At 35.8% G+C, this 14719-nt stretch overlaps 2 protein-coding genes across 17 annotated transcripts in view; both read right to left on the reverse strand.

Annotated features, from left to right (window-relative positions):
- LOC115429445 (ELKS/Rab6-interacting/CAST family member 1-like) overlaps window positions 1-2136 on the reverse strand; it is a 153496-nt gene extending 151360 nt beyond the window's left edge. For 13 of the 16 annotated variants that reach the window (XR_003936786.1, XR_003936785.1, XR_003936784.1 and 10 more), the window contains exon 1: window positions 1854-2129. The gene's annotated coding sequence lies outside the window, so the exon portion shown is untranslated. Of the gene's footprint in view, window positions 1-1348; window positions 1462-1853 lie in introns of those variants that run through there. The other 3 variants (XM_030148867.1, XM_030148866.1, XM_030148868.1) reach the window with 3 other exon arrangements.
- Window positions 2137-8494: 6358 nt separating this feature from the next.
- Window positions 8495-12892, reverse strand: LOC115429447 (E3 ubiquitin-protein ligase TRIM39-like). The gene is made up of 2 exons (XM_030148879.1): window positions 12629-12892; window positions 8495-11027 (listed from the first exon to the last, which is right to left on the reverse strand). Exon 2 carries the CDS (start codon window positions 11023-11025, stop codon window positions 9217-9219), a length of 1809 nt encoding a protein of 602 aa, XP_030004739.1. The 5' UTR covers window positions 11026-11027; window positions 12629-12892; the 3' UTR covers window positions 8495-9216.
- Between the last annotated feature and the right edge of the window lie 1827 nt (window positions 12893-14719).

Below are 14719 nucleotides of genomic sequence, written 5' to 3' on the forward strand. Positions count from 1 at the left end.
ACATGCCCAGTGTTTACAAGAACCTGACTGGAAGGAAGCTGCTCTGACTTGGTGTTCCCAGAGGAGAGGAGGGGCGGTGCAGAGAAACTCAACTGTGGGCGGAACAAGGAGGAAATCACGGCGTCCCTCTTTCAGTACACCCCTTCTCTCCCTCTCTCTCTCTCCCCCTCAGGGGCATTGCAAAACACACGCAGCAGATTTCACCCCTCCGCCTTCTCCACTCGATCATATTGGAGCCATGTTTTGCTGAGATTGATTTGCAGATTTGCAGAGATATAGTAAAGTGGGACGCAGTGACTGGTGTATTCTCGACTGACTGACTGGGCATTGCGTGCGGTGTATCAGCTGACAGTTGACAGGCAGTGAAATATAGGCAAACATTATTTCACAGATGTGCAAAAGTTTATACCCTGATACACAAGGAAGCAAGCTTGGGAACTTCTGTGACGCAAGGGAAAGATGAAAACTTAATATTGGGTAGTGTAACATCATATTAAAAATGAAATGAGGTCACTGAGTTGGGTTGTAAAGTAACATTAGATTCAAAGTGTTTATTGTTGTATGCACAGTGAGGTACATGTTCCCTGTACAATGAAATTCTGTCCACAGAATACCACATATATATTAACCCTCAAACACCCATACAGCCACCAGCAACCAAAATCATCTACTGATCTAAAATGTTTAATAACTTCTGAGCCACTAAACCGATCAATACATTGAAATAATTCAATAATTGCCCTCAAGCAATCTTTTTATGATCATCAGATTTGATCTATGTGGATGTTCAGAGGTTCCGTAGTGAACATGGAAACAGTGTCATCTTCTACAACACTGATTCACAGGAAAAACCCATGGAGTTTGATAAATGACAGTGGTTGGAGACACTTGTCTTTACATTGAGTAACTGATATATTTGCTGAAAATATCACTTTTTCTTCAGTTTTCTCTCTTCCTGATAAAATAACCCTCAACTTTAACCCTAGTTTTTATGGACACCTACATACTCAGTAAATTAAATATAGGAAAATACCAGACTGTCACTGAAAAAAGGCAAAATACAAACAATAATAAATGGTGATAAATCACTTAGGAAAGGTTAAATAGAGAGAAAAAAAATCATTTGGGAAGTGCTACAGAAGCAGCATTGGTTCTTCATGGGTTAAAAAACAAGAATAAATAAATATAAAAAATTAAAATAAAAAAGATTTAAACAAAAAACAGAACAAAATAAACAATGCAAATGAAGGTGAAAATCTGTCTGTGCAAGTAAACAGCTAATAATTACATGAGCTAGTGTAAAAAAAAAAAAAAAAAGGTGTTTGGTGGATGAAACTTTAGTTATTACAGATAATGATGAACTCCCAGACTGTCAGCAGGTCTTCATCTGCAGCCTGCGACCCCACGGACAACATGTAAAGGTTGTGGGCTGCAGACAACACACTGTTACTACCCTGGTATCACCCTGTTGTTGCACGTCTACAATTGTTCTGCTGAACAAAACAGGAGGAAACCCTGCTCAGTGAACCCTATTGTCGTTTGTCGCACTTACAAATATAAAATGTATCACGATGACAGTCTGGAGAAAACCTCCGTGGACTTCCTTCAGAACCCACGGATGACCTGAAACGGCTGAGGCTCACAGCGGGCATCACATTTTTAACAGTGTTTATGCTAATGTTACTGTCAATACACCGCACCGACACACATGTGATGTTAACGGAGAAGTGGTGAACATGCCAACAACACACAGGCTCAGACAAACACACTGCCCACGGACAGCAGGCCCGTGTAATAAAACATGCATGTGTACACGCAGACACTGGGACTGCCAGCTAACTTCCACTACTCACTGCGGCTGTGTTTCTGTCTGCCTTCGGTTGTGAAATAAGCTGTGTATAAAAAGGCCAGTCACATATCCTCCTCCTCCTCCTCAGTTATTCCGCTACTGTCACACTCAAAGTCACGCTTCGGAGTCGCGCACACGCCAAACCGAGCTAAAGACGCTGTGTGTGGGGCTGTCTACCTGTCCGCGTCGGTTCCTCCGTCTCCTCCTGTCTGTCTTCTGTCTACCTTTCCCTCTTTTCCGTCTTTGCCAGACAGCTCTCCCACTGGTGGCTTCCCCACACTGCCCGGGCGCTCCCGTGACGTCACCACGGTGGAGCGCGCGCCCCCGATACGTACTCCAACCCCTCCCCCCTCCTATTGCCGCGTTCACGACCATCCACAAGGATCAGGTCGCCATCAAGTGGGAAGAGAAAAGGAACACACTGGGGTACAAAGTCCTTAACCCTTTCATGCATAGTGGTTTAGGTTTAGGTTTAGGTTAGTTTATTTCAGACACAGACATAACACAAAACATATGGAACAAAAAAAAAAAAAATAAAAAAAATAATAATAATAATAAACAAACACAAATAAAAAAATCAAACAATAGAAAAATAATAATAATGATAAACAATACGCAAAAAAATCAAATAATAGAAAAAAAAAAAAAAAAAAAAAAAAGAACAACTGTTTTGCCTGAAAGGGAGTGGTCACTACAGTGGACAGCTGTTCTCTTGTATATTCATGGATTTTGTATTTTTAGTTCCATATCAGCAAACACAGTGGACACTCACTCTGCAAATATCTAAATCTGACCAAGTGTAGTTTTCTCATCTCTGATTCAAATATTTCATCACACTCAAAATAAGACATAATCACCTAAAGACTAACTTTTCAATGAGAAATAAGAACTGATTTTTAGACAATAGATCTGGAAAATCTTGTTTCAAGAAATCTTACCAAGATCTGTTTCACTTGTTCCATTGGCAGATTTTTTTTGCTTCAATTAAACAAAAACAATGTTACTCTTTAGGTCACAGGTGTCAAACATGCGGCCCAGGGGCCAAATCTGGCCCATCAAAGGGTCCAGTCTGGCCCTTGGGATGAATTTGTGAAATGCAAAAATAGATATTAAGAAATGAACATTCATTTTAGTTCAGGTTCCACATGCAGACCAATTTAATCTCCAGTGGGTCAGACCAGTCAAATACTATCACAATAATCTATAAATACTCACAACTCCATACTTTTCACTTTGTAAATGTAAATATTTTCATATATTTACATTGAAACAAAGTATAATTTCACAAAAAATGTCAATAACCTGAACAAATGTGAAGAACCTGAAATGTCTTAAGTGCAATCTTAACAATATTCTGCCTGATACTAAATGTTTTGTGTATTTGTAGATCCACTGTGATCTGTACGTTATAATGTACATGTGGAAATGATAAACTGAAACATAATATTGTTAAAATTACACTTATTCTTTCAGTTTGTTCAAGTAATTCACATTGTTTGAAAAGACAGTTTGTAAATGTAAACATTTTCATTGTTTAATTTTACTTTTTTCACTGTAAAACACAGAGAAAAGTTTGGAGTTGACATTATTCATAAATTATTATGTTATTATTTTACTAGTTCGGCCCACTGCAGATCAAATTAAGCTGAATGTGGCCCTTGAACTAAAATGAGTTTGACACCCCTGCTTTAGGTGATTATGTCTTATTTGAAGTGTGATAAGAAATTTTGACAAGAAATGAGAAAAATACACTTGGTAAGATTTAGATTTTTGCAGCGCATACACTGGAATTCATACTGTTATTGTAACATTGCTATTCTTGATAAAACTTGATCTGCACTAACATGTTGGAGTGTAAATCAATTGCTTGTTATTGTTATTAAACTGTAATTAACAGGTTTTTGTGGGGTTTTTTGGGTTTTTTTTTTTGCATATTATCTCCATGAAGTGAGTAATGACTAGTATTAATGTATGTTAAAATGTGAGAAAACATCAGATTAGCTGCATTAAAAATGTTTTCATTTCATAGTTTTCACACAGTTTATCAGTAAATGCATTTCTTTGCTTCAAAAATTAAATGTATGGCGTCCAGCTGAGTGGACATTTTTGCAACTCCCTGAAAAAAGGGTTCATAAAAACAATTTTAATCACATTGTTTTTTTAATGCCTAGAGGAATAAAAACACTCAAGAATAAAAATCTTGATTAAGGCTCTCATAATTCATGTATAAAAGGGTTAACATACAGTCGCGGAAAAAATTATTAGACCACCCTTTGTTTTCTTCAGTTTCTTGGTCATTTTAATGCCTGGTACAACTAAAGGTACATTTGTTTGGACAATATAATGACAACAACAAAAATAGCTCATAAGACTTCCATTTCAGAGCTGATATCTATCCATTTTCCATGTTTTCTTGATAATAATCAAAATCACTTCAATTCTTATATCAATATCTGCGTCATTGTACTGACAAAAACAGTGCTTTTAGACATTCCATGTTTTCTTTTCTGTCTGTTTTAGTCACATGATACACACAGGAGTTAGTACTTGATTGCATAACCATTGTTTCTGATGACTTTTGATGGTCTAATAATTTTTTCAACTGTATTTTATAACTCACAATACTTTAGGTAGTATTTTAAAAATAAGGTGTTGATTTTATCTGTACGTAATTGGTTTTCCTTTATAACCCTGTAATACAGTAACAGTACTTCAGTGGTTCTCAAACTTCTTACAGTGGAGTAAACCCTGAAATATATATATTTGTAGCCAATTACCCCCAACTCTCACTTCAGCAATTTTGATTGAAAAAATTAGGCCAAATTTGTTCCTCTGCCAAAGGTATATGTTTATAGTTTCAAAACTTTGTAAACAAATAACACATATTTAACTGTATACATTAAAAAATAGCAAATCTTTATAAGCAAATTCTGTGCAAAATATAAATTGAAAAGTGCCCTCTTTCATTGCTAAGAAAAATAGATGAAATTGTCATGAAAGAATAAATGAACCTTTCATCAACAAAAAATAGTGACTTAATTACTCAGATAAACTCATCTCGAATAATGTAAAATAGAAATGTTCTTAAAATTGTACCAAAGCTTAAACAAGAGGACAGACAATAATAATATAAAAAATTAAAATACTGAAATGAAATAAGGTCAAGAGTATCGATTTTAATATATGAATGTATTTATTGTGTTTTATATTTCAGCATTAATTCTCATTATTTATTTTGTATTCGATACATGATGACTTATTTAATGTATTTTTCTCCAGAAATTTCTTGTACTCCCTGAGCTTCTTCCAAGTACCCCTTGGGATATGCGTACTCCACTTTGGGAACCCCTGCAGTGCATAATACAATGCACAGTGAAATGTATTTTTGTATCTGCAGCCAATAGTAAAATAATAGTCTCACAAGAGTACACAAGATAAAAGTATAAATATAAACGTACAGTAGGGTGTAAAACAAAATAATCTGTGCAACAACACACTACTTCACTCCATCCCTCATCCAATAATAATAATAATAATAATAATAATAATAAGTGCAATATCTGCTGTTTGTAAAATTGCAACAATCTTTGTTACAACAGACTAGGTTTACTATGTGTACATTTTCATCAGTGACACGGTTGTTTTGTCTGCCTACAGTCTTCACACCTCAGTTGTGGCATTTGTAATTTATTTTTTATATTATTTTCTATTTTTATTTCTATTTTTATTATTCTTCCACAGTGTTTTAAAGTACTTTTTACTTAGGACAAAGTGTTTTTTTCCCATGGCTTTTAACCTTTTCACCTGACTGCAAGACAGACCTGCACAAGACTTCCAATATCCCTAGACTGTTTGATTGTGCACAAATGACAACTAAAAAAACTTGAATCTTAAATATTGAAAAGTCCTAGGCCACCATTGGGTTTGTTGGTTTACTAAAGTTATATTAAAAATGCTTCTATACAGCAAACCACAGTATTTAGTGTGACCCCTCTTTGCACTTAACATGTTTTTAACCCTTGAGAGATTTATTGCATTTATTTTCTGATGTTTTATATCAGAATTCATTCAACACATGTCAGATGCTTCTGTTTGGGCTGCTTCTTGTAATGAGGTCAGGGGTCAAACTAAATAGTCACTTCGACCTTTAAAACCCATTTTGTTTAGTTTTTGTGCATCTTTTAAGGCTGTGCACACTGAGAATGAGAAACAAATATGTATGCTCATTTCAGTCCTTCGAAAGCAACAAAGCTAGAGATTGACTGATTGATGTATTTGATTAATGTATTTATTTCGTATAGAAATGGCCTAAGATTTTTATACAGTACTGTATATCTTAAAAAAAAAAAAAAAAAAAACTTAAAAGGCTCCTATATTCAAACTTTTACAATATTCCAGCTGAATCAGTAATAATTGACCCAACTTAAGCCTAAACAAGTTATTCAATCAGCTTGTAAGAGCCCAAACAACAGCTGTCGCACTGAGTTCAGCTAGTGAAAAAAAAAACATCCACTGGTAGTAAAGGTCCAAAGACATATAATTCTGACATTTTTCATAAAATATTATATCATTATTCTGGTGAAACTACAAATTAATTTTCTCAAAATATTACAGATTTGCTCTCATAATATTATAATGATCAATATTCTCTAAATTTTAGATTTTTTTCTATCCTCGAGGTGGTCTTAACACTCCTTAGTAATAGTAAGTTGCAGCAAAATAGTAGCAATTAGTAGTCATAGTAATAGTGGTAAAGCAACTCTAGTTCCCAGTATTCTATTCCAATGTATCTATTTCTTTTTTATTTCACAACTCAAGGAAAACTTCTTGAAGAGAACATAATTTACCATCCATAAAAAGAACAAGAAGAAGCGAGCCACAAAAAGGCCTGTTACTGGACTTCAGAATCAGATACATTTGTACACATATTACAAATCAAATCAAATCAATCATGAAAAACAGGACAAATTCAGCAGGCTGTATTATTCATTGTATTGTTTTATTATTGTTAACTCATAAAGGACATTATGCCTATGGGAGCGGGGGACAGGGTATTCACACATAACAGTAGTTGTCTGGCTGAGATCTATACTGTCCTTGGTTTCATAGTTTTTTATAGTTTGAGGTTTTTAATCCAGGTCTTACCATCACTCCACCTTTATCTAATATAATACATTCTTTATGATGTTGTATTTATCAGTCCTCTGTATTCACCATTTATCCAAATATATGTACACACAACACCTATTGTACTGTTTGTCCTTGAAGGGGGATCCATGTTCTGTAGCTTTACCTGAGGCTTCTACCTGTGGTTTTGTGTTTCTTTCTTTTTTTTTTTTTTAGGGGGGGGGGTCCTTTACATCAGTGGTTCCCAGCCTTTTTTGGCTCGTGACCCCATTTTTACATCACAAATTTCTGGTGACCCCAGACAGTCAAAATGGAGACATTTGGGCTTTTCTTTTTTTGGCTAAAAAATTTATTTATTTTTGATCATGTAATAGTTTGCTATACTATGTTACAAATAACTGTTAATTTTACACAACATTTAGTCTATATAATATATATTATTATGGACGGAGGCAGAAAAGCCAGGTGTAGATTACTGCGCAAAGTGAGAATTTGATTTTCCTTGGTCAGGATATGTACAGTCAGTCCAGCTTAGATTTACAAGGCTGACAATTAATACTGAACAAACAAGAACTCAAACTATGAATTATGAAAGAGCTGCAGCATCTGAAACTGACCACAATGAACATTTGAAAGATAAACAGTACCACAGTGCTTCCGTTTCAGCTTCACAGTTTGTCATGTCTTTTATGGATTGGGATTTGTCTCTGTCAACTCACCATGTTTTTTTATTTGTAAGTTTTTATTTTTATCAATTACTAGAAATTCCAGGTGACCCCACATGGGGTTCCGACCCCAAGGTTGAAAAACACTGCTTTACTTGAACCAAGGGTTTACAGTACATTATAGAGTCTCTGAGTTGCAATATTGGCTTATATGATTAAAATTGAACCGAATTAAGATGAAAAGCATTAGCTTTATTTTTAAATTTACAGACACTTTTATTCTAATTTTCCTGTAGAATATATTAAATACAGTATAGACTAGTGCAGTAATATTAGCGTATGTGGGGACTCACAGACAGGCCCACACATACACACAGAGTGTCCCAGTTCCCAGGGCGCCAGTCAGTCACACAGCTGAGATATAAATAGTCTGCTGGCTAAAGTTCCCCCTGAGAGAAAACACACATAGGTTTGGCGGACCAGCAGTGACTTCTGGAATTCTATGATCAGTGAAAACTTTAGCTGGTGTTTCAGCACCTTTAATGTGTACACTGGAAAAACAGAACAACGTGACTCTGGTATGTGAAATCATTGATGCTCTGTTGTGCAGATATAGAGGACACACACATTTACCAGCCACAATAAAGATATTAAAAGTGTGAGATGTCTCCTCTGCTCCTTAAATGAGGACTTGTACCTGTACAGGGATCTGATGTCATCCTTCAGCAAGACACACCAGTCTTTTTCAGTGAAACTATTGTAGTCATAATGTTAGTGTGTGAACTCAATTAGCAAAGAAAATCACATATGACTCAAAACCATCTGAAGAAGAAAAAGCAGCAAACACCACAAGTCACCTCCAATAAAACCACTTTTAATATCAGAAGTATACTGTAAAAAAGAAACATACACAAAAAACTACGTTTGTATACTGTGCATAGGTGTTAAATTGCATGAAGATGTCTTTTTTACTCATGTTTGTAAAGTATTTATATAAAACACCACAATGATCCCTGCATTTTACAATTAAGCCGCTTACAAAAAAAGGTTAAAGAATGGCGCCATCTCCTGGAGAGATGCAGGTATTACTATAAATGAAAGCAAAAATGGAAATGATGGGATAATTGGATAAAATTATCACAAACAGATTTTTTGCCTGACATTAGCACACAAGAAAACAGTGATGGATATACAAGGCATACAATGTACCAATAATGTTTTCTAAACTGGTAAATTGTTTATATAGAAGTGTAACAAACTTCTGTAATATGTAACTACTGATATCCCTGTCTCTGGGTTGTTGCAGCATTTTCAAAACAGATTATCCCAGCAAGTGCTGAAATTGGAAATCTTAATATCTGCACTTCCAACAACTGTGTAGCATTCATTTACTAACAAGATCATGCAACTCGACAGATTTCAGACTGTTTTGCAAATTGCTGCAGTGTGATTTCTTATTTTCATTGCCAATATTGTCCTTTGCATCTATTTCCACACCAACAATAAAAGAAACAGGTGACAAAATGGCCTCTGGTTTGTGGAAGTCACTCAGTCTCTCTGGATATATACTGTGGTTCACTGTTTACTGGGAACTGTTGTAGCAACAGGAGTGATGTAGAGAACTTCATGTGAATTATCTCCACAGATTCCAAAAATTGGGTAGAGCTTTGATCTGTTACTTATGGATGCTCCTGCCAAGGAATATAGAAGACATTTTAGTGGTGCAACAGCCTCAGTAAATGTGCATTCTGTGTAGGAGTAGATCATAGTCCTGGTCTCTGCATCGTAGAAGGCCACTTCACCCTTTTCATAATCAACAAAGACACCAACTTTCTGTGGCTCAGCGTCGGTAACATACTCTCCAAAGTAGTTGGACTTTGAGGTAATTGTCCAGGCTCCGTCACTTGGGCTTGGAAGCCAAAATATGTTCCTGTTAATTGACTCTCGGGCCACGCCCAAAACCCAGTGTGGGCACCTGCTCACCTCAACTTCATAGTAGAATCGCCCTGAGGAGAAGCCGTCTTCAGCGAGCACAAAGGGTTGATTTGCAAATCTCCTAGCAAATAAAGTGGGATACTGCTGTTGCACAATAAGAGACTTTTTATATGTGAGTTGTTTCCCATCTTCATTCACATTCAGATTGGGATTGGCTGTGTAGGCATCCAGAGTCACCTCCACTGCATCATACTGCTGGATCATCATTAGCTTATCCTTAGGTGGGATCCATACACCTTCAACAAACTCATCTGTATCATCAGAATCAGTATTGTAACCATCAGACGATTTGACCTCATTAATCAGGGCATCCATCTCCTTAGAGAGCATCTTCTCCATCTTGGCACCTGCTTTCTTCACCATCTTCACATAGCTCTGATTCAGACCAAAGTAATCTTGTGAGAATGACCTGATGTAGGACAAAGGGTATACCTGGTCCTCACAGTCCCACGGGAAGTACATGTTAGGTGTGTTCTGGAGGAAGAGGAGATGATCCTCTGTTTGTAATAGCTGCTCCATCTCAGATCTTCTCATCCTTAGCTCAGTCAGTTGTAACTCCATCTGCTTGATGTCATCTTCAGCCTGTTTTTCTGCTTCTTTCTGCTTCTCCTCAATCAGCTCAACCAGCTTAACCTGGTGTCTTTGCAGAGATGCTGCCACATTAATGAGCACCTCCCCTACATCTGTGACCTCTTTCTGAGTATTTGTCTTGTGCTGTTCAACTGAGTAGTTGATTTTTTTAATCCATTTGGCTTTTAAGTTTTCCGTCAACTTCATGTCTGATATCTTACTCTCCATGAGCGTTTTCCTCTCCTTGAAGGCTCGCTCTAATAGGACAGTTTTATGGTTCATGTGGTCGTCCTTCAGACACATGAAACAAACGCACACCTGGTCTTCTTGACAGTAGAGCTCAAACATCTTGTCATGCTTCTTACACACTCTGTCCTCCAGGTTTACCACAGGATCAGTCAGCTTGTGCTTCTTGAGGTTCTTGACTCTGTGATGAGGTTCGAGATGTGGCTGACAGTACGAGGCCAGACAAACTAGACATGTCTTCTCAGCCTTTAGCTTGGGGTCCAAACAGACGTCACAGGGAACCTCTCCTGATTTGACCTGGAGCTCTTTGTGAGGCTCTTCGGTGTTTTTCTCTGTCATGTTTTTAAAATGCTCCACCATATCTCTAAACCCTGTGTTGATTTGAAGCTGAGGTCTTCTGCGGAACTTCTTATTACAGAGTGGACACTGTGTGTGGCTGCTGCTGGCCCAGTACCCTGTGATACAGGACTTGCAGTAGTTGTGTCCACATGGAGTCGAGACAGGCTCAGTGAACACATCCAGACAGATCGAACACAGCAGCTGTTCACATGGGAGGCTGCTGGCTGAGGCCATGCCTTGGAGAGAGAAGATATGACACTAATTATTTTCATATATTCCTCTATCTATACAACTCCATTTAAACTGGTAGACCGACTTGGCTTTTAGTAATCGAGTTGTTCTGTGTCTACGGCCCTGTTTGGTTGTGATTATAAAATGCTTGCTGTTTGAATTTTCTTAATTACATTAGATGTTTCTATAGTCAATATAAAGAACAGTTTACCACCAGATCATATTATTATATTAGAGCACACTCACCGTTGTCCATAAAGTTGGAATTAAATATTTTTACTTCTTCTCATGAAATGATCGAGACAATGTGATTTATTCTTGATAGATAAAGTGTAACTAGGACTCACTATGTAATCCTTATACCTGGTTAAAGGTGATTACTAATGAGTATAAATAGGAATAAAAAGAGGAATATAGCTTTAAATTTTATGTTCTTATCCTGGTTTTCATCTTTTCTGGTTTTTATTGTGTTTTATTGAATCTTGTTTTTATTTATTTGATCTTATTTTTTTATTTTATGCTGCTATACTGATGAGTGTTGAAATACTGAGCACTTTTTGTCCTGTCTTTTTGTTCTGTCTGTAAGCTCGATCAAGTACCTGTCTTACATGTTCAATGTATGTCTTGTTGTAATACCAAAGCAATCAACTCGAATGCAAAACAAATCTACCCATGGGTACAAATAAAGTAACCTTGAACCTTGTAGCTGAAAACAAAATAATTACAACTTTATGGGCAAGTGTCATACCAGATCACACTGAATATTCAATTCACAGAAATTAGATATAGAATTTATCATCTCATGATCTCAACAAAGTATCTGATACAATCAGTTAAGTTCAAAAGTATGACAATGACTCATCAGTCCAGTGTTTATGCTGATTTTATTCTGGGTTGCATATTTGTAGAATAGTTGGAAATTGCAATACAGTGGCAAAGTCCACTTTGATTTGCTTCCAAATGTTTTATTTACTGCTTTGGTCAGGAGGAATCAAAGTGCAAACCTCTATTTGCTTTTTTTCCAAATGTGTAATTTTTAATCAGTAAACAAACACACGCAAAACAGGTCAATGGGAATAACATAAAATTCATTTAAAAAAGAACAGTTCCAAGTAAATATATGAGAAATTTAGTGCTGAATAATATATTTCCGTTGCACAAAATCGGGTCAGGTTCAAGCTCCATTTTCAGAACTTTGTGCGTTTGCATTTGACATCATTCCAATATTTTTTTTATATTTACATAACAGAAACACAGAGTAACATCTTCAATTCATTATATTTAAAGCAAAATGGAGACACATCCTTTATTTTGGAAAGACGTGTGCAGTATCTACGTTGTAACGCTCCTGATCGATTACAAACATTATTTTCCTTGCATTAATTCACTTTCAGCGATATTATATGAAGAAAAGAATAACCCCTGTTTGTAATGTAGGGAGACTATTACTTTATATATAATAAAACTACGCCCTTGGATCATACAGGAAACAAACAGCGCATCCTGTTGATGTTGACATGTCATGATGCAAAATAGACGCAATATATAAATAATGTGTCTTAGTTACAGGTCAGTAGGAAAATATATGAGAGTAAATCGACTTTACCTGCTGAGTTATCTGCGTTGTGCGGAAAAGTGACGGAGAATATTAACTTTCATTTCTCAGTAAAGGAGGATGAACCCTCCCATCTATCGTCTCCTCCTCTTCCTGGAAAATGTTACTAATTGCCTCAGCACTGCCCTTATTTTATGTTTTCCTACTTTTTTAGTATGAAAAGAAGAAAACCACTGAACACCATGAGTCACTGATGTAAGATAAAGGTTTTATTTTTAGACCGTATATTAGACATGAACACATAAACGTCGTTAACACGTGATGTGAGGTCATGATTTTCATAAATAGTAAATAATAAATGTTTTGGAGTGAGTTAACCCTCCGGTGTCCGGGTGCACCTTTTAGGCACACTTTGTACTTCGTGTTAAAAAACTTCATATTATTTTTCACAATTTAAATAAGGTTAGAATTCAAAAGTTGTTCATTTTCACATGATCTTTAAAATTCTGGCCACCAACTAAAATTTGCACATTGTAAATAAAAGAAAATTACAAGACTAGCATCTGTCTGACAAGTGTGCCTAAAACGCACTATTTCTTCCATTTGATATGTATGATTAGGGCTGACCTTGATTTACAAAAATAAAATCAAATTAGAGCAGAAAAATAAATCAATATATAATATTTAATAGTTTGATTTATAGGCGTGCATTTTACGCACACTTGGTGACAGATGCTAGTATTTTTGTACATTTGACCTAGTGCCAAAAATAATAATGCAAATTAACCAATGTTGGAGTTAATCATTGACATATGCCAGGCTGCAAAAATCAAATATGTGATCCACTTTTTATGTAGTATATTTAAAAAAAATAATAATATTTTTTTTTGTGTTTCTTGCATCCAAAAAATGGTTTGTTTACATTACAAACACGGCATTTAAAAGGTTAAAAAAATGTGACAATTATTGAGTATTTGGTATTTTTATTTACGGCTCAAGTTGAAGAAATAGAAAAAAAGTGTAAAAGAATTAAAAACAAACTGTATTAACTTTTTTTTTTGACATTATTCCACAAGTGTGCCAAAAAGGCACACTTGGTGCTTAGTAATGACCTTGCTGGACGGGATACCAGAGGGTTAATAAGGATTTAATTTATTTAGTGCAGATACCTGGTGTAGAACTTTGACAAACATAAAATGAAAGTAAACAAGTAACGACTGGGAAAAAAATGCTAAATTATACTTGAGTAAAAGTAGTTGGGTTCTTTCCAACACTGTTACAGTTTTTGATGATTTTGTTCACAGTAAAAGCACGAAAAACAAAAACAAAAACAAAAACAAAAAAACAAACACCTAAAGTAAACAAATATGTTCTGCCTTAATATATTTCTTGCAAAACACTATACAGTTTTCTCCCACTGGAAAAATAGTTTAATTTGACAATTATTGGGGAAAACAACTGATACATTGTCAAAATATAAAAAAAATATGTAAATCGTATTAAAAATTCGGGTAATGCTCAAGTCATTGTGGGCCTCAGTTCCACACATGAACCTCAAATAAAGTTACATCTGCTGTGAGAACTTTGCAAACAGGTGGTGAGAACAGCAGGATACAAACAGAAAACAGGAACACATTTAGACTCATTTGCCTTCCTCATTTTATTATTTGACATGTGGATGAACTGATGTGTACACACCCAAACAGAGGGCACACCTAAAACCATTTTGTAGTCCTCACAAAACCACTGGATTTTACCTTTAGCATCGTTGTTTCCATAAAACCCACTGTATCGATGACGGACCTTTTCTTAATAACTGTCCCTTTTCTGCAGTGTTTTTGTTTTCATGAACGCTGAAATGTGAGTAGATGAACTAGAACCATATTTCAGAAGCTTCTATGAGAAAAGTAAAATGCTAGACAACATATTTCTGACTGCAGTGTGGTAGAAAGCACGTTTGTGTGCTTTAGGGGGAGTCATTCAACTGACCCCTCTGAGTGTAGGTTATGTATTTTTAGAAATCTCTCTGCCCCTGGTCACTAGATGGCACCATTTACTAAGTGTGGTCATTTTGTAGTAGTTCTGAGGCTCAGAACTGTTCATGTCTAAAGCATTCTTTTCCAAACAGGAACAAAAATGCAT

This window comes from Sphaeramia orbicularis, chromosome 12, assembly GCF_902148855.1.
Source record: "Sphaeramia orbicularis chromosome 12, fSphaOr1.1, whole genome shotgun sequence".
In the NCBI taxonomy this organism is placed as follows: domain Eukaryota; kingdom Metazoa; phylum Chordata; class Actinopteri; order Kurtiformes; family Apogonidae; genus Sphaeramia; species Sphaeramia orbicularis.

What these genes read in the sequence shown, in the direction of transcription:
- LOC115429447 (XM_030148879.1), bottom strand. Translation starts at nt 11,025, where the DNA reads ATGGCCTCAGCCAGCAGCCTCCCATGTGAACAGCTGCTGTGTTCGATC.